Below are 20,078 nucleotides of genomic sequence, written 5' to 3'. Positions count from 1 at the left end.
TACCGTTTATTCCATTATTTGTTATATAAAATTTTAAAATTTTGGTTCTATATATTTTTTTCACTTTTGAGTATTGCATAAAATTTTTATATTAATTTCTTCATAATTAACTTGAAAAAAATTACTACGTGGCAGATAGTCAAAATGTCCGTTTTTATAATTCCTGCTAATTTTCGCGAAGTTTAAAAAGAAATTATTATAATAATTTAATTTATAATGTGAGAAACTATTTTAACTCGTCTTGGAATTTTGTAATCGTCAATTTTCGAATTCATAACGTATTGATTCTTTCTTATTTTAACGTATTTATAAGCATATTCGTGGTCCTAAAGCAATCTGAAAATGATATACATACTACATACATTATGTTATAATTGTAACACAATATATATAATTTTCGGATATTTGATGGGTAATTAAAATTTTATCATCAAGTAATTGCGAAGATTCAATTCAAAACCTATAGTTTTCGGAAACCCAGAACAATCCGGGTTAAAAAATCTAAATCCGGGACAAATATTGTTTTAGAAAAACCCGGGACACAAGGTGTAAATCCGAAACTGTATCGGCCAAACAGGGGCTTATAGTCACCTTACTTAAGGTCAAATGACCAAAATAAAAAACGACAAATATTTAAATTATTTCTCACTCACGAAAATATAATATCGTTTTTAAATAAATGCGGAACTGAAATAAAAATAAAAATATTTAACCAAATAATAAAATTTATAGTTAACTTAACCAGATAATAAAATTTATAGTCATCAGATTTATAAACTGATAATGTTAGTTTGGTTTAAATATCTTTTAGACACACTATGGACCTGCCTTCGGGGAGACTGCCATTTATTATTATTATTGTATATTTTATATATAAAATTTTCATGTCACAATTTTTGTTTCTGCACTCCTCCGAAACGGTTTGACCGATTTTTATCAAATATCTTCGTATTCAGTAGGTCGCATATTTTGATTACCCCTAAGTGATAAGGGTTGTTTATTCTGATGTTTTTTTTTAATTTTTGAACGATTTTTTGACGATTTTTTTGTTTCTTTTTTTATAATGTGGCATTAAAAATTACATACAACCCTAAATTTTTACATTTTTATCAGTAATGCTATTTTTAAACAATTTTAGTAATTTAATCATTTTTCATTCTACGTTCAGTAATTGAATATTATTGACATAATTTGATTTCAGATTTTTGAGCTTAAAGAAAAAATTAAATCTTACTTTAAAAAACAATTTATTTCAATTATATACCACATTTGCAAATATTTTTATGGCAAAACAAAGTTTGTCCGGTCATATTTACTATATACGACGAAATGTTTCTGGACATCCACCCAATAATAATAAGAATTTAATGATGAAAACAGTCTTTATTAGAATATATATATATATATATATATATATATATAACGCAATTAAAAATTTTCTTACTAAGCAATATTGCGCAACTAGCATAATACATACCTACAATGACGTCACAGTCGCCAGTCCTGTCCTATCATTGCGTCATATCATTCGCGCTCACTCAACGCTACGCTTAACCTTGGTGACATGCTTCGTGTGGTGCTGGGATTGGATGCGCAAGAAATTTACAACTTGAAAACAAGAAAATCTTCTGTAGTGTTTTCTCTTTCTTGCAAATTGAAAGCATATATGGTTTTCTGTCAAAACATTTCGATTAGAAAGGATGATAAGAGGAGACTCATGATGTGGATGCGTTATTATATTTTATATTCAACAAATTAAATGCGTGGAACTATCTTATCGTTATGTAATTCGGGAGTAATAGTAATAGATTATTATATGGGTAATGCATTTATATTACTTGGTATAATAAATATCAACAAAACAGATACTACAAATTCGTATTTCAATGTATGAATGAAAAAGTTGTAAATTAATATTTATAATTGTTTCATTTATAATAATGTTGGCAAAGTATGTGCTTTATTTTTTCATATACATGCTATTAACCCTTTTCACTAGCGAATTTATATGTATTTTGTCACCGTAGCGGCGGCATCAGAGTGAAAAGGGTTAATATAATTATTCTGATTCTGATACAAAATTGAATAGAGTACTAGTCGTTTCGATATTTTTTTATTAATATTAATTAGACTTTTCGTTGCATAATATTTCACCATTTGGCAAATCAAGCACATACATTCATATTTATATACATATATGTATATATGATATATACATGCGTACAAATCATATACATACATACATGTGTGAGTGTGTGTGTATGCTACAGAGCATTTCAATGGTGGAAGATATAAAATAGTAAGAACAATAAGTTATGTTTATTTTTTTTTGTTTTATAATTTTTACTCGTTGTAAATGTGCCAAACAGGGTTTTGCAACTTAAGATTATTTTTTTATATCATCATATATACTCGTACATAATGTATTACAAAAATAAAAATCTGATTTTGTATTATTCACTAGTACAAACAACAAAAGGATTCATTTAGTCTTGATTTCATTCATTTGTTCATTTTGAATTCCATTCGTTAAATTTTTTTAGATATAGTGATATAAATAATTTGTTTAAACAAAAAAGTGTTTTACCAGCCAGATAATAAGTACATAGAAAATAAACTAAGATATGTTTCTTAATAAATTGAATCGATCCATACGTTTCGAGTCTAAATTTGACTCTTCTTCAGTGACTATATAAAAAATATTTGAAAAATGTGAATATATAAAAAAATATATTTAATATAAAACTAGTGGTGCATGGCATCGTGTCTTGAGGTAAATTGCAGAAACTTTCCATACTATAATAAAATATTCAAAGAATATAATTTAGTTAAATTTTTTTTTTCCAAAATCAATCGTTTCGTCAACACAAGCAGAGAGTTTTTTGAATCATTGAAATCAGATGCTTAGTTCTCTCAAAAACTGCCATTTTTTGCAAATTTAGCTCTGTATCTCCGAAACGGTTTGACCTGCCTTTGCCAAAATCTAATCACCACTTTTCACTATCATTACAAATTTTACGCTTTTTGAATCATTCAAATCCGATGCTCCGTTCTCTCAAAAACTCGATTTCTATTTTCTGCACTCTTTGCTTCGTATCTTCGGAACGTCTGGACCTGCTTTTGCCAAAAACTAATCAGCACATCTTCCTATCAATAGGAATCAAATGTTTTTTGAACCATTTAAATCCGTTGATCCGTGCGACCGAAAACGTGGACGAAAAATTGCGTGCATGAAAACACACACACACACATCCATTTTTCTGAGGTATGCCAAAATGTTCAGAAACCTCTGAAACGTGAAGATATATAAAAATTTTCGTTTTCGATTTTCGACCCCTACAGGAAGTTAATAATCACCCAACCTCGATAAACGTTTTTATAATTACACATTTTTTCATTGTATCACTTATTAATTATATTCTTATATTAATTTGGAGTTTAAAAAATAAATATTTTTCAATTTCATTACCTGTATTACGAAAAATGTTGTGCATCTCTGAAATATGCACAGCATATAGATCAACACATCAAGCCAAAAGCCATCGAAATCTTCCCGATTTGTTTAAGAACATAACTCTTAATACTATTTATATATTATCATTAGGAGTTTGGTGCCAATAAAAGAGGATTCAGTGATAGTTATGTCAAAGAATTGTTAAATTTAAGTAAATATTGTGCAGTGAAAAGAAAAAACTGTGGATTCAAACACCAGGTACCAGGAATATGTCTGAACTGTCTGTTACTTCGGAAATTTACGCCGAAAACGGATACGAAACCAGCCCAGCTGATATAGACAATTGTATGTACAATAAATATATTGTGATAATTTTCAGATGCATGTAATTTTTCGTATGTTACACAACTAATTTGCAAAAATTACCATTAATTCTATCAACTATTACTAATATCATCATTTGCTTTGAATCAATTTTCCATCAAAAGTATTCGAATATTCAGACAGAATTTATGAATATTTTTTATTAATTATTCATCTGAAAATATATTTCAACAATCATTAACAGATATTAAACGTCTTTTCAGATGTGATAACAACCTTCCCATTTTTTTATAATGATACTGGTTTAGCTGTTGTGGATGAAGATGGTGATTATTGCGTTCAAAGGAAGACTGATGTTAAACAATATTTAAAATTAGGTATTTTATTTACAAGCGATATTGCAAAACAAATTAAATTCTAATTCTTAATTAATAAATAATACTATCGAAAATCTAATTCATGTTCTGTTCTGACGAAAAATAATTTAAGTTATTTTTATATGAACTAAATCCGAAATAATCAGTTGGAACTAATCTGTATTAATCTGAAGCTACTTATAGTTTTATCAAAACGGTAAAAACTAATGTCTAAGTTTCAGATTTCACAGAAAATTTGCTTGTATCAACAAATATTTTAACTATGATATAAAACCATTAATTATGATATAAAACCATTAATTAATTAGTGCCAAAGAAGATTAGATGAGATCTCATCTAATAAAATCACATTGCCGAAATTCAATTAATATTTGTCACCACGTCATCAGTCTATACAGTAATATCTAAATTTCAGTTTTTACTGAAAATTCGCTTCTTTAAATACATTTTTCAACTATATAATGTAAAAACACTTAAATTGTTTCTAGCAAAATGTTTTAAATACATATTTAGGGCTGTCGTAGTAGACTGCAATAAATTTCTAATTGTAAGTGCTTTTAAAGTTTCCATTGCTAACCAAAACGCTTGCTCTATTTATAATTTCATAATAATGAGAAAAAAAATTATTCAAATTTTTGTGGAACAATTGTTCTGATGTATTCTCATTAAAAATCTTATCATAATAGTCCAGTCATTTAAGCTTAAATTAGGTAAGAATCTCGGAATTCGAGATACCCAGGTGTAAGTCTGTAATTGCATCCTAAAAGTTGTCTCAAAACCTATATGGTAGGGTGTATGCAACATATATAGATTTTGAGACAACTTTTAGGATGCAAAATACAAGGTATTTACCGACTTACAGCTGGTTATCTCGAATTCCGAGGTGAACTTACTATAATGATTGGACTGTAACTTGTTGTGAAAAAAACACAAATATTAAACATACTCATCAAACTATTCACTAAAGTTTGAAAAATCTTGTTCATCCGCCAATAAATATTTGATCAAGTATCAATCAATTTTTTCCAGAATATTGCCAATCAACTACTTTGAAATTAGTTGGATTACAAATATGGCGAGGCGCATTTTTATTAGCTGATTTTATTCTGCATCATGGCACCGAATTATTAAGTAATCGCACAACTAAATCTGATAAAACATCTGCAGCAGTTTTAGAATTGGGTTCCGGTTCCGGATTAACCGGCATAGTAGCTGGTATGAAATTCGACAACGTAATTTGCACAGGTGCGTTAATAATTTGATATGTAGAAATTAACTCATTAAGTAGGTGTTATTTGTACATTTGGAAAATTCTCAAATATCTATTTTTATATGTATTTTAGACATTGACATTGGAGGAATACTAGAGTTAATAAACAGAAATATACAAAGAAACCTAAACAATATAAAAGGACGAGTATGCACAATGGAACTTGATTTCAAGAAGGAATTATCAGAACCTATGATAAAAGAATTAGCAAAAGTAGAATTAGTAATAGCAGCTGATGGTGAGAATTATTTAAGTTCAATATTACTACCAAACTTTAAATACATATTTTTTTGTTGAGAGGTTGATTGACTGTTTATGTTAGCTGAACATAGACTTCTTAGAGATTTGAATAAGCAAACATTCTAAATAAGGCTACAGTCACTCAAACTAATCTGTTTTTTCTTACAAAAATATACGATTTAAATTATTTTAATAATTCAGATAAAGTACTGTTTTCACCTTCCTGATCTGCAACCAATTACGGATATTGCAGTCTTCCTAAATGTTTCAATTTCATCTACCTATTCAAAACATATATTTTTTACAGTTATCTACGACAACGATTTAACAGAAGAATTTGTCAAAACTTTGGAATGTATATTTGCAATCCCACCAAAGAAAACAGCTTACATCACGTTGGAAAAGAGGTATGTCTTCACATTAGCTGATTTGGACACGGTGGCACCTTGCTATGAATATTTTATGGAATGTTTAGATAAAGCAAAATATCGAAGCATTACAACTAAACAGAATTGGCAAATAACAAAATTGGAAACAAATTTTCCGAAATATTTTGAATACGATCGTTGCAAAGAACTAGTTCTGTTGAAAATTTCATTGCACGATAATGCACATTGATATTTGTAATAATAAAAATTATATATATTTAATAATGGCATAATATATATATATATATATATATATATATATTTAATCAACAAATAAAACTTATAAAAAAATCTTTCATTTCATTTTTATCAATGGCATATCATAAAAGTTAATCCTAAAGACATTTATTTATTATTTAATGTTGTTAGTCAATATAATAATTAAAGCATAAGGTGAAGAACTTATGGATCTCTATAATTAACTTTAGAAAAAAATATTATAATTTAAACCTTTAAATACTTTGCAAGTATGTTATGCATGATTCATATATTTTTTGATTAGTGTTATGATAGAAATTGATATATTATTTATAATTATAATTAAGATATAATAAAGTTTTTAGAATCTGTAAAGTCAAATATATACATTTTAACAAATACATTTAAAATATGTAATAAGGTAATATAGTTACATTTTTTAAATAAATATATTGCCAAAAATAATTCAATCGTGTGGTACATAATTAAAAGTTAATTGTTTTATGTACATTTTTTTTATAGATTAATTTAATTATATTACAAACAAATTACAAATATTGCTTATAGTTCCTAGTTAACTTATTGTAATTGACTAAATGCTTCTAACAATAGAGAGACTTAATGAAGTAAATGCACGCTTGAAGCAAAAAAAAGAAGGTACTGTTCTAAATGAGCATATTTTGTAATATTTCTGGGTTATCACAATTATCGTCATCGTAAAGTACATTTTTATTGCACTCTATAAACCTCCAGAGACTAAATAATTTTTCAGGCTTTTAGAATATTATTATAAAGAAAACAAAAATGATTGTGACAATTTCATAAATAATTCTTACTACGTTTTAAATACTACAACTGTTCAAAAGCTTATGGTTATCACATGTTTCTTAGGCAATAATGTTTATTTCTGTATAATTATTTAGAATAATAGTTCTACGAAGGCCACTTTAACCAGTTCAATTAAATAAAAAAAAGCAAGCTAATAATTTTAATAAATGCAGGAATTTTAGGAACATATTTAAAAAACATAGTTGTTAAAAAAGTAATCAGCTAATTTTTGGAAAACCTGATAAAATGAATATAAAGTGAATTTAAAATACTCAAAAAATTATATTTATATATAAATAAAAAATAATTACTGAAGTGAACATAATTCAATCTTTACACAATAAAAAAGGAAGTAAAAAGCAGTCTTTAATTTTAAATTAATGTGTAAATGTAAGTTTGCATGTATGATATTTGATAAAAAAATTCAATTTCAAAAAGAGTAATTCATATATGTTCAAATATTATTATTTGAACTTCAATTATAAAAATTATTATGGAATAAAATAGTGACAATATTTTCATTTCATTGATTTGATTAATTAATTGTTCATGTATCTTTAAATTACAATACCTTTTTTAATATCTTATGTGGACAGCATATTTTTTATAGTCTTTGATGTACTTTCTTCATTTAAATGTTTGGTAGTATAGCGCAAGGCATTTAGTAACGGTTCAGCTCTGTGTGCAGGCTGTGACTGCAATAGTCTAATACATCCCTTTACATCAACATATGAATTTCTCGTAAAGGCACCTTGTGGGTGAACATGGTCATACAAAATAACTAAACCAACCATAACTCTCAAAACTAATAAATGAGTTTCTTCTCTTTCAAATTGTGCAACAAGTTTTCTGAAATAAAATAAAGAATGAATTATCTGAATATATAAAATGCTAATGCTCAATTAACAACATTGAATGAGTCAAAAATATTCTGAATCACATGCCAGAAATTTGTATACAAATAAATAAGAATGAGTCATAGAAGTCTTGGTACAAAGAAAAATATGATACAAACTCAACGTTATAAAATAAAATATTTAAATTTGTTTTATAGAAAATAAGATATATGAATAAGAAATACAAAATATTAACATTTTACTATTTTATATGCACTTACGGATTTTCCAGCATACGCAAGCAAACTTTAGCCATTGTGCCTAAAGTTTCTGTAGTATTCTCTATATCAGATTCATGTTCGGCCACAAATTTAGAGACTGATTCACTCAAGACCTTCAACATTGGTGTGGCATGAGCATAAAATAAAGACATTTTATTAGCCAATTCAACTGATACTAATAATTCTGGGGCTTCAGAATCAGTAGTATTTCTTTGGCGAGATACTACTCGTCTATAGTAGCTGAAATCATTTTGAATTGCTGGTGTTTTCATCTAAAAATTAAAAAAAATATTATTAGACAATGATCACATGCAAGCTTATTAATTGTAATGATAGACTAAGGAAACAAAAGGATCTAAAATATAAATTATTACCTTGTATTCATCAAATTTCAAAACAAATTCCAAAATCTCTGCGAGTTGTTTTACTAAAGCTTGTTGAGTCTCTAAATGCTGAGTAGGACTCCATTCACCACCGACTAACTTTTCAAGTAAATGCGGTACAGCTTTTTCTAATTCTACAGAATGTTCATAACAATACCGAAGTTTTTCGACTAGAGGTAATATTGTTTTCCAAGCTCTTTCCAAACATTCAGGATTAGGATCTGAAATAGCCTCTCTGACTTCTTTCCCAGCACCCTGAAAATAGATTTATGTAATAACTGTTTAGGTGTATATTTATAGTAAGGTTGTACTTACTTTATAAGACTGGATTTCTTCTAAAATTCTATCAGATGCTCTGAGAACTCTCTGAACTTCATTATAGACTTCTCGTTCAGTTTCTGTTGGGACAGCATTTTCAAAATCCAAGAACACATCATACCTTTGAGATGTGAAACAATTTGCATCATCTCTTGCTAGAATACTCAACAATTTCCCCATTTTAGCACAATGAATTAAATAGACATGTAAAATTAAATAAATTGAAGGTTGGAATATTGATGCCTTGTATCATAAAAGCTTTTTATTGAATATCTTCTGTGATATCTGTTTGCCCTCAAACACACCCATGTTATATCAATTTATCTTTTTGATGACAATCATCATATTAGTCACTGTTATTGGTCAATTTGATTAATCTAGACGCACATTCACTTCCTGCTTAAAACACGACATTCCATTATGTGGAATGTTAGAAATTTGTTTATATTCTTATAAGGAAAAATAAATAAATAATCCAAACTACAACAAATTTGCGAATTTGTAGTAGAAAAGTAACTTGAAGGCAATGACAGCAAGAAACGAAAATATTAAATATTCTTTGTCAATTTGGCAACACCGTTTTCAACTAATAGATGGCGGAACATATTTGATTAACTTCACGTAGTACAAGTTCGTTATTGCTGGAAATTCAAGTTTGCTAATTTTGTTTTCTCGACGTTTGAAGTCATTCTGAATTGTTTGACACCGAACAAACGGAGTTTTGTTTGCCTTTAGGAGAGTTGCATGAAGTAATTGCCTTAAGGAGAGTTGCATGAACTTCTTTGATGGTATACAAAATAAGCTTAACTAAATTAATGAAATTGATATTTAGATATTTAGGTAAAATGTTCAACTGTTATTAAGAAAATAAAATTATCACTCTCACTAAAAATATGATTTGCAATTGATGTCTTTCAAATGTACGTATAATATCTGTATTTGTATAAACTGAATTAACTTGTTTAGCACATTTCATTTCATGTACTTCATGTTCCAACTATAGTTGGTATTGGTATTTTGCTATGAGGCAAGTTACATGAATTTCCCGATATGTGTAAATAATCGACTCGATCAATTAGAAATAAATTAATTTATGAGCGATTAAAAGTATTCCGAGTGGATTTTAGAAAACGAACAAACACGTTAACTCGGAGTATTTTCTATAAGCAAATTTTCTTAAATCAATAATTTTCATAATTCAACCAGTTTCCGTAGGACTTTAATAGTTTAGTATGCACTCTATCTTTATACTCAGTAAATAGTCTAATTTTAATTTTAACAAACGTCAAAAAAACTACTCATTTTCTCAAACTTTGATGAATTTTTAAAGTTAAGCTACTTATCGTAAGGCCGTAATATTTCAGTAAGTTCTATAAGACAATGATATATATTGCCAAAAAAGTTCTATAAATATCGGCCTAATTTTTTTTTCAACACTCAATTAATTAATAACCTAAAACTAATCAGTATCATTCCTAACTAATATCTTTCAAACATTTTTTGATTTTAAAATCGATTCGGTAGTATGAGCTTAAACGTGGACGAAAAGTTTAACATTTTTTTCCAAACTACAAAGAAACGGCTCGGCCGATCACTGCACAAAACTGAGAGAAGATAATCCACATCGAAATACATCGATTGGCTTTTAAATTTTTGAAATCGGTTCAGGCGTTTTTGAGCAAACGTCGATGAAAGGTCTAATTTTGACAAACGCCGATATCAATTTTTGCAAACTTTGACGAATTTTTAAAATTAAACGACTTGTCGAAGGGTCGTAATATTTTAGTATGATCTATAAGACAATGGTAGCTATCGTCAAAAAAAACATAAAATTCGTCGAAAAAAAATTTTAACACTTTATTACAAGAAAACGGCTTGTCCGATTTTTGTCAAAATTTAATCAATGCGATTTCCAAACCAATATCTTTGGGACAGTTTGTGAACTTTTACAATTAAATCAAGATTGTGGGCTAAAACGTGGACAATTCTTTTTTACAATCGTTTCTGAGAAAATGTCGACAAAAGATCAAAAATCGGCTCACATATTTTTATCAAATTTGGTCTCATTCTATTCAGAATGGTTTGACACATCGAGAATTACATAAAATTAGCAAATATGATTTTTTCGTAAAAACAAATCCTTCGAGAAGTTAAAAAAAGTGTAAAGGCTGCACGGATATAAAAAATTAAAGCAATTTGATGAAACCCTATAAGGATTTGCGATTAGGTTTGAGCGATAATAAAAAAAAATCTTTAACATTTTCTTCGCAAATTTTGATGATTTCGAGTAATTTGTATAAAAAACATCCTTCATTGGCGGAAAAGTCTACTGGGGTTTTGTTTCAAATTTGATGAAATTTTGCTTATATAGCTCCAGGTCTAATAAACCCTCTAAATTATTACCTTTTAATTTTGCCATTAAATTCTTTTGATAAAGCCATATTTACCCATAATCAGGAAGTTCATGCAACTTGCCTCAAGGCGAATTATCACTTACACCTAGGTATAATATCACTTTTCTTTGAGAGCTTTTCGGTTTCGCATAGTCCACCAGCTTGTCCTTATTGATCATTGTTGGAAGCATGATTTATTACTTGTTTTTCACCTTTTAAATAAATTAACTATTAAAATTTTCAAATGTACATCACAACAAAAATAACACAATATTTTCATGTAGCTGATACTCAACCTTTTATTAAATTTTATACTGAAATATATTTTTCGCAATAAATAAGATTTATATTTATAAAATATATCTATTATAATTATATCTAAATATTTATTATTGTATATCAATTTTAAATCTAAGAAAATGTTAACACTTATACATTTTGAATGGGAAATAACATCAATGAAGCTACTTTTCATTAACTTTTGTTAGCTATTATGTAAACTTCCAATAAAATTTATCAGGAGAAAATCACATGTTTTAAATTGTTCAGATGATACAGTATCACAAAATAATTTCTGAGTACCTTTTAAAATATTTTCAGTTTTATAAATTTAAGTTAGATATTATTACATCCACAGAATTCATTCGAATAATAAATATATCTATCATATTTTCATACGATCTACTAAATATATGTAAATAGAACTTAAATAAGAATATTCTTATGTCTTCACAGAAAACAGGATAAGTTACACCATATGCTAGCAGATAAGCTTTAAATATATAGTAAACTTTATTTTCACTTAATTTTATATATATATATATATATATATATATATATCCTTTTTTCACTAATAATATCCATTAAATTAAATTTTATGTACGTTCTTCAATCTTCATTATGGCCTAAACATAGTCATATCTTTGTCATGTTTTTTAAATGCACTCATTGCAAATATTCATCCATTCCTAGTTATCTTTGTTATGTACATATATAATCAACTTTAATTTTAAAAAATATTTTTAAAGATTTGTAAGTACAGGTATATTATTATAAGAATATATTGGCAAAGATGCATTCCAAAAATAGAACTGTATGACACTTATTTTAACCACATAGAGCTTTTGCATAAATGTATAAACCTAACTTTATATTGACATGTTTTAGGTTCTTAAATAAAAGAAAAAATGAGTTCCATACTTAATAATCAGTAATATGCAAAATTTGACAAGATGCATTGTATTATATTCACACATGTATATATGAATATATATGGCAATATATACATACATATATATTTAATATCTTTTGTTTGTCCATATAATGGAAATGAAATTAAGTCAATTTGGAGACTCCGACCTAATTAAAATGTTTCATAATAAATCTTTTTATATTTCAACACAATATCTGAAGATAAAACTACTATTGTATCGATTTGTACCTTCAAGTTTATAAAAATAAACATTTATAGAATATGTATTCATTAGCTTATTTAATCTTATTGATTATCATGCTGTGTCTTGATAAAATATGTTGTTAAAGTACCTTTACCTTTTACATAAGTAGGCCCACGACACTCACAATTGTATCCAGCCCTCATCAGCACCTTTGCTGTGGATTCTGTGACCTAATTGAACAATTTAGAAAAACTACATTTATGGTAATAAAAAACATAAAGAGTAATGATGAAATTCATGTTTTGATGATCTATAATGTCATTGGTAATAGTAACATCTTGCTTATTTCAAGTGCTAAAACAAAATTAAAGACTTTATTCATGGCCTATAACGGTTTGGTCGGAATGCTGTTAGCAATATTACATTTTGAAGAATAATTTTGTTTCTAGTTTCTAAAAGCGTCAGGACTACTATAAACAAAATAATAAGGTCCGTGTTTAGAAAGGTCCACAGCCATTATCCTAAATCAAGTGTTGTATTTTTTTAACAATGCTATTTTAAAGAAGAGGGTAGAAGTTTTGTAAACAGCCACCGCCATAAATCGGACGACCTCGATATCAGGAAGTCTAAAGGGCACAATTTCTTGAGCCAAATGTGCAAACAAAGGTGCTTTTAAAGGGAGGAGGGTTTTGCGGGTTCATTTTTGATCTAACTTTTCAAAAAAATTAAAAATTTCTAAAAAATGAATCACGTGATTAGTGGACGCATTAATCGAATTAAACGAATTTTACTGATAGTTGAAATTTACTGATAGTTTCTGGTTCGATTTGTTTTACTTATTGTGATGTTCTTGGTTTCACAGTATAATTAGTTAGTCAAACTTCTCAGTGCATTTATTTTTAGCAAAAATAAACTCTGATATTACTTACTCAGACGATATCTATTAAGAATAATTGCTCATTGCATGTTTACCTGCATTCTGCCCATAATGCCACATGAGTCCATTCTAGATGCCACATTGACAGTGTTTCCCCAAATATCGTATTGGGGCTTTTGAGCTCCAACAACTCCTGCAATTACTGGTCCATGGTTTAAACCGACTCTCAGTCGAAACCTCTGAAATGACTCTCTGTTGATTTGATCAAGAGCAGCAAACAAAGCACAGGCAAATTCTACCAGCACCACAACAGTTTGCTCTTCAGAACGTTTCAATTCCTAATAGATAATTAAGAAGTATTTTTGAAACATTGATGTAAAATCACAAGTATAAAAGCGATTTGATAAATCCTACCTCAGCACTTTCTTCTTTTCCTGGCCGTAACCCAGAAGCTAGCATATAGGTACTCCCAATAGTTTTGATTTTTTCAATACTGCTGAACTTGGGTTTCAGGAGCAACTACCAAAATAAAATCATTTAGATAAATTGGTGTAAAAACAAATATCACTTAATATCACCTTATCAAAATCGCAGATGATTTCATTCAGCAACCTCAGGCATTCTAGTCCTTGTTTATTGACATCAGTTTCATCATAAAATTCTTTATAATTTGGAATTGAAGCAAACATGACTGCAACGCAGGCATATCTCTCGTGGTAGAGCTGTTCTTTGAGTTGATGTGCAGGAAGAACAGACACCGGCTGCAGTAATTTTTGCTGCTCGTCTTCATTATTTAGTTTATTGTCAATTGAACTTTGCCTGATATTTTTGTTCTGATCATTTGAATTTGCTCGAGAAATATCTCTAGCACTTCGAAGAAAATGTTGAGCTACGTGGGCTGGTAATATGTTTTCTAAAAGGATCTGAAAATATATTTACAAATTATATAACAGGTTTGAAGTCAATGCCTATGAAGTTAACCCTGCTATATATTAATAATTCATAGCACACATTTTTACGTAGTTAAAGATTTGAACATACTTTATTGATTCCTCTCATAGTTTCGACTTCATCTTGTTCCACCTTAAGTTTTGCTCTCCACAAAAAATCTGTCCTAGCGGTATATTCACCTTGACGATCCAATGTGTGTAAAATAGATATCAGTACAATGAACATCACCAGAGCCCATAACCAAATTCTGCAAATAGTAAAATTAATATCTCATATTGGGTATTGAAATTATATTGCAAAAAAGGTAAAAGTAAGATATTTCTACATCATCTAATGTGTTTCTATTACCTTGTGTCATAGAAACCATCGTAATTTTGAGCAAATTCGCTGGTTACAATAACTGCCAATTGACACAATCCAATAATTATCATCACACATAACTTCAGAAGAAATCCAGAGCGCAGGAAGACTGATACAGTTGTCAATGAGATTGCACAAGCGTGCAGATATGTCTGTAAAGTTAAAAATATTATAGTAAAAATTGCATAAAATTTTCAATTATACTATTCATAACTAAGACTTAATATAACTATAAAGCGCAATAGTCATAAAATACTTTTTGGACTTACCGGTACGTTTTTAAAGTTCTCCATTTCTGTTAGAATCCATTCATTATTTTCAATGTCTGTAGAATTTAGGTTGTTAACAAGCTCTATGGTGTTGTCCTCGAAGTTTATCTGAAACAGTGACATGATTAATTATTGGTAAAACAAAAAAACAATATATGATGGTTGCACAAAAATTTAAGATTTGCATAACAATTAAAAACATCAGAAAGTAGTACTTGATAACGTTTATTCATATATTTAGCCATAATTAGTTGACTTTCAGAAGGATTTGAATTTGATACACAGATTCAAATAACTGTGAGTGTAAACTCATATTGTTTATTGCTGAATATATTTAAGAAAAATTCTTTAACTTTCCTGTCGCGTATCGATTATTGGATGAAAGAGGCGCATTTTGCATCAAATACTGTAAAGTTTAACTACGTAAATTTAACGAAGTTCCTAAAAGTAGCTTCGTTTCGGTAACTAATCGAACCTCTACCTCGTTCGTAAACTCACCAGGCCAATGGCAGCGCAACATGCAATAAGTGAGGTCATCAGTCCAAAAACAGCCAACCTCAGAAACCTGCTTGCTGCAACTATATCTGCTGGTCCAGCACATAGAGCAGTAATCGGAGTTGCTGAGTTGCCTCCATGTTGAAGTTCATCAGATTTTGGCCCATGCGCACTGAGCCATAGCAGAGCACTTAGAGAAACAGCGGTGGCCAACAAGGATCCACAAATCACAATACTAAAGGAAAAATAATTATAACCAAAAAATCTGGTAACACAGCAACGCAGGAATAATCAATAATGATGATCAATGTTTGGGATTGAAAATCGACAATAAAAGTAATGATAATCTGATTTGAGACGGAAGTACGGATAAAATCGTAAAATGTCTATTGTCTAACCTCTGTTGTGTAAGTAATAATACAGCAGCCATCAGAATAAACAGTCCATATGCACAAGCAACATCCCTCCTGAAAAGATCGTCTCGACGAGTGGCATACATAGATTCCCTTTCTTCAACTCTATATCTTAATGTACAGGGCTTAAGCTCTCTGGGTGCTCCACGACCGCACCAGTCGGAGCCACTGCCTCCACAACAACAGAAACAGCACATGCGAGATGGCTCTAAATTAGATTCGATCATGGCTATGCTCTGGAAACCACCAAAATTGAATGAATATACATTGGAATTATGTTTAATTAAAAAAAAAAGTTATTGTTTAGGCAACTTTTATGATATCAGTTATAGACTTGAGCTTGGAATATTAAAATTTATTATAAATTGTTTAGAAGATACACCCAACATCAAAAGTTGATGAAAGGAAGGATGAGCCCAGTTCTTAGAATGATCTTAAAATTAGTTAGTTCAGGCAACATGAAGTAGTTCGTCGTTTCATCAACATATTTGAATACTATATTTTCATTAAATATTTGTACAATATACTTTACCGCCAATCCAATATTTTTGGCCATGCTGGAGTCTGTGATATTGGCGAAAGGTTTATCCGCGCCCCAGCATTCAACGTACTTGGTCATTTTGCTTGAAGGCCTAGAACGTACTGCAAGTCCAGATGGAGCTATTTTAGAATTTTCATAATTGTTGTTAGTGGTTAGAATAAATTAGTCAAACATGCCCTAAATTTGATGAGTAATTTATGAAAGTCCAGACGGAGCTATTTTAGAATTTTCATAATTGTTGTTAGTGGTTAGAATAAATTAGTCAAACATGCCCTAAATTTGATGAGTAATTTATGAAAGCTACATCCAGTACTTTTTAGATGGAAATACATGCAAGACAAATTTCATCTTCATTTCAGGAATATTTTTCTATTTGGAAGCTATACACAATTCCCTACAGAATTATTTTTATTAATAAATTCAGATTTTTCGATAATCGTGTTACGTGTTGATTTACAAGTATTGTTATTTTCACAGATATTTATTGTTTTTAAACTTGTGTCGCATGAAATCTTGTAAACCATTTCACGTGTCATATTTTAAATCAGTTACAGGATTTGATAGACTATAAATTGTGCGAAAATTGAAGCACAAATTTCATTATTTTGAATAATCCTTTATACAAAATACTCATAGTATCGGAAACCGCGCTATATGAAAATTAATTATATTCTGAATGAAATCAAATTAAGCCGAGCCGTATGAAACTATGTAAACAGAAATATTGGAAATTCCATTTTCATTATAGAATACTAATGGGTTTGAATGAAGTTACATAAAAATAATTCGTTTTGACTATAAAATAAATTACATTTTAATCATTTGAATCAAAATAATTTTATGTGAAATGAATAATTGGCATGCATCAAAATATTATTTTTTAATGTGTTCAATTAATTTACTAAAATTCAAAAATATTGAATAGCATATAAATAGATAAATCTATTTGCAAATTTGCAAATTTGTGATGGTAACTTACTTAAAGCTCGTTCACTGCTTGCCCGTTCACGTTAAATTGGTAATATATATCGTGCAGTTAATGTATGATGAAATACTGATGGTAAGGTTCAACTTACATAGTCTTCCAGTATATGATAATCCACCTGCACTGCAATTGCCCAGACTAGCCCTTTTACTGTCCCCACAAACGCTGGACGCCACCAAACTGGTGGATCCGCCTGGTGGAGTTGCTTCACCAGTCGCACTTCCACCATCCACATTTAAAGGAACGACTGCTGAACCATTAGCATTAATATTTGGTGGCTTAGGTGCATCTTCTTCAGCAGAAACGTTGGGAGACGGTAGATTGTCATTGTTCACAACAATTTCTACAGGAGCTGGTTTCTGAAAATATAAAAAAAACTTTAGTTGACAGATAAAATTTACGATGTACATATTGATATTTTTTAACAGTTGGTAAACGACTCCATAAATGGTACGTTTGCCAACGATCATTTCAAAACGGGTTCATTGTACTGTAATCTTCTCTATATATTGCTACACATATTATTACTCTCACACAAAAAAAAAGCTTGATGAGCTTTTTCACTCTGAAATGATCATCTCGACAGGTGCCAGTTTCTGATAAGACGCAAACAATGCAGAAAACTTGAAGCAGTTTATTTCGTAATGAGGTGTAACCTAACAAAAAAATAAAATTCTGAAAGAATCGCTTTACGAGATGATACAATTGTAGGTCATTTATTAACTGAAAATACAAGATATATATTTCCCTCATTAATAGAACACTTCAATTATGATCGTTGTTATATATTGATATGTCAGGCATTGTACAAATATTAATGCCATAATATCTAAAATTATTGTCCATAATGATCAAAAAACTTAGTTTTCTAACAAATAATATAAATGCACTATTTTGAATATGAATCTAATTAGGTATGATCCCTTAGTCTTATTGTTAGTCAGTTTATCTCATGAGTTGTCATGATCAAAAATATATTGTGTTACCCGATAAATTTAAAATAACTTGTTCTTTTCTAAATAATTTAATTGCATCTCTAATAGGTTGTAATAATCCCACTAATCTTACTTTATTAGGACCTTTACGAATTTGAATATAACCTAAAACCTTTCGTTCTAATAAAGTTAAAAAAGCCACTCCAATTAATAATATAATAGTTATTAAAATTATACTAATTAACATTATAAATAAATTCATTATATTATTTGTATAGTATACATTTATGAATTCTAAATTCATTGCACTAATCTGCCAAAATAACAATTTTATTCAAATTAAAATAATTATTATAAATTAATGGTCCTTTCGTACTAATTAATTTTAAAAAATTAAGGATAGAAACCCCCATATAAATTTGGTATTAATAATCAAACTATTAAGGAAATTATTAATCTTATAATTGGACATAAATAATAAATAAAATAATTTGATAAATTTAAAATAAGGGCACAATCGATTGGAACCAAACAATGCCTTCACCAACATCAATCGATCTTTTGCAGAAAGGCATTTCTTTGAAGTCAAAATTGTCCTTAAAGGTTGCTTGTTGCTCTTCACATTTAAAAGTAGTGGTAGTGGACTTTCAAGCCAGTAATAAATAAATCTGATTTTAGATGTGAAAAATACAATTGAGTTTTTAATTGAAAAAAATAACCTCGTGGACAACCTATCATAATATGAAAGTCATCCAACAAGTACTTAGCCTCGCCGCAACTTTTCGGCTTATTTTCCAGCACTCGAAAAACGTATTTTTTGGACGGGATAAAAAAATTGGCGTGTTGCTAAGCCAACTATATCTAGCTTGAAAGAAATTATGTTGAAAAATAAATTGTCACTTTTTCGTGGCAACGTTTTTACCAATTAATTTATTGAAGTAAAACTTCTTTAGGCGCGACTAGGGTGTAAATCCGTACAAATGCAATGAAAATGCGTTACGGCAGAACTGTACGTCACTCGCTTTCGATGAAATCATTTCTATACGGGTCGATTGTGATTAGCCGTCGTGTATGTGAATAGAGATCTGTCGTTGTAAGCGTACCGGCATGGATAAATAAACATTTTAAAGTTACATCGTAGTACAAATATTGATTTAATAAAAAATGCCTAAATCAGAATAATATTTCACCCTGTTCTTCGAAAATAATAAAACAAATTAAGCATTTGTGCCGAATACTAAACTTAAGTTTATTGATTATAAATAATTTCTATATTATTCGTAGTTTCTATAAATCTTTGAAGTTATTAAAATGGAAAATATTTTTTAGGCAAGACAGATATTACAGCTGTTCAAAGATTGAGATTACATCGCCTACGAAAAAGTAAAAAAATGCAAGCAGTCAATGAATGTATGTTAATTTTAATTACACGAAGTTCTTCAAACACAATTACATGATGAGTGAAGTTGCGAAAACCTTATTTGTTAGGCGTTGTTTAACATAATCCACTGCGTAAACGAATATT

General features: G+C 29.0%; 3 protein-coding genes across 3 annotated transcripts; 1 reads left to right on the top strand and 2 right to left on the bottom strand.

Moving 5' to 3' along the window:
- The first annotated feature begins 3,523 nt into the window (after positions 1-3,523).
- Positions 3,524-6,283, top strand: LOC113388324 (methyltransferase-like protein 22). Its single transcript, XM_026625718.1, has 5 exons — positions 3,524-3,799; positions 4,042-4,155; positions 5,185-5,400; positions 5,499-5,663; positions 5,973-6,283. The coding sequence occupies exons 1-5, from the start codon at positions 3,724-3,726 to the stop codon at positions 6,281-6,283; spliced, it is 882 nt and encodes a 293-aa protein (XP_026481503.1). The 5' UTR covers positions 3,524-3,723.
- Positions 6,284-7,650: 1,367 nt separating this feature from the next.
- On the bottom strand, positions 7,651-9,448 carry LOC113387820 (protein FAM49B-like). The gene is made up of 4 exons (XM_026625195.1): positions 8,935-9,448; positions 8,611-8,874; positions 8,237-8,508; positions 7,651-7,968 (listed from the first exon to the last, which is right to left on the bottom strand). Exons 1-4 carry the CDS (start codon positions 9,115-9,117, stop codon positions 7,704-7,706), a joined length of 984 nt encoding a protein of 327 aa, XP_026480980.1. The 5' UTR covers positions 9,118-9,448; the 3' UTR covers positions 7,651-7,703.
- A 3,311-nt stretch (positions 9,449-12,759) lies between these two features.
- On the bottom strand, positions 12,760-18,028 carry LOC113388323 (adenylate cyclase type 2-like). The gene is made up of 13 exons (XM_026625717.1): positions 18,020-18,028; positions 17,710-17,977; positions 16,625-16,752; positions 16,078-16,328; positions 15,683-15,914; positions 15,185-15,292; positions 14,904-15,067; positions 14,646-14,802; positions 14,467-14,527; positions 14,183-14,337; positions 14,019-14,123; positions 13,700-13,942; positions 12,760-12,957 (listed from the first exon to the last, which is right to left on the bottom strand). The coding sequence occupies exons 1-13, from the start codon at positions 18,026-18,028 to the stop codon at positions 12,829-12,831; spliced, it is 2,010 nt and encodes a 669-aa protein (XP_026481502.1). The 3' UTR covers positions 12,760-12,828.
- Positions 18,029-20,078: the final 2,050 nt, after the last annotated feature.

Source organism: Ctenocephalides felis, unplaced genomic scaffold (assembly GCF_003426905.1).
Source record: "Ctenocephalides felis isolate EL2017-DRISC unplaced genomic scaffold, ASM342690v1 CF-g0.4_SCAFFOLD_03572, whole genome shotgun sequence".
In the NCBI taxonomy this organism is placed as follows: Eukaryota; Metazoa; Arthropoda; class Insecta; order Siphonaptera; family Pulicidae; genus Ctenocephalides; species Ctenocephalides felis.
This window is presented reverse-complemented; position numbering and strand designations above follow the sequence as displayed.

Coding starts and splice junctions, on each gene's coding strand:
- LOC113388324 (XM_026625718.1), top strand. CDS start 3,724: ATGTCTGAACTGTCTGTTACTTCGGAAATTTACGCCGAAAACGGATAC. Junction 3,800..4,041: donor CCCAGCTGATATAGACAATT/GTATGTACAATA, acceptor ACGTCTTTTCAG/ATGTGATAACAACCTTCCCA. Junction 4,156..5,184: donor TAAACAATATTTAAAATTAG/GTATTTTATTTA, acceptor AATTTTTTCCAG/AATATTGCCAATCAACTACT.
- LOC113387820 (XM_026625195.1), bottom strand. CDS start 9,117: ATGGGGAAATTGTTGAGTATTCTAGCAAGAGATGATGCAAATTGTTTC. Junction 8,875..8,934: donor AAGAAATCCAGTCTTATAAA/GTAAGTACAACC, acceptor ATCTATTTTCAG/GGTGCTGGGAAAGAAGTCAG. Junction 8,509..8,610: donor TGAAATTTGATGAATACAAG/GTAATAATTTAT, acceptor TTTAATTTTTAG/ATGAAAACACCAGCAATTCA.
- LOC113388323 (XM_026625717.1), bottom strand. Junction 15,068..15,184: donor AGAACTTTAAAAACGTACCG/GTAAGTCCAAAA, acceptor TTAACTTTACAG/ACATATCTGCACGCTTGTGC. Junction 14,528..14,645: donor CTATGAGAGGAATCAATAAA/GTATGTTCAAAT, acceptor ATATATTTTCAG/ATCCTTTTAGAAAACATATT.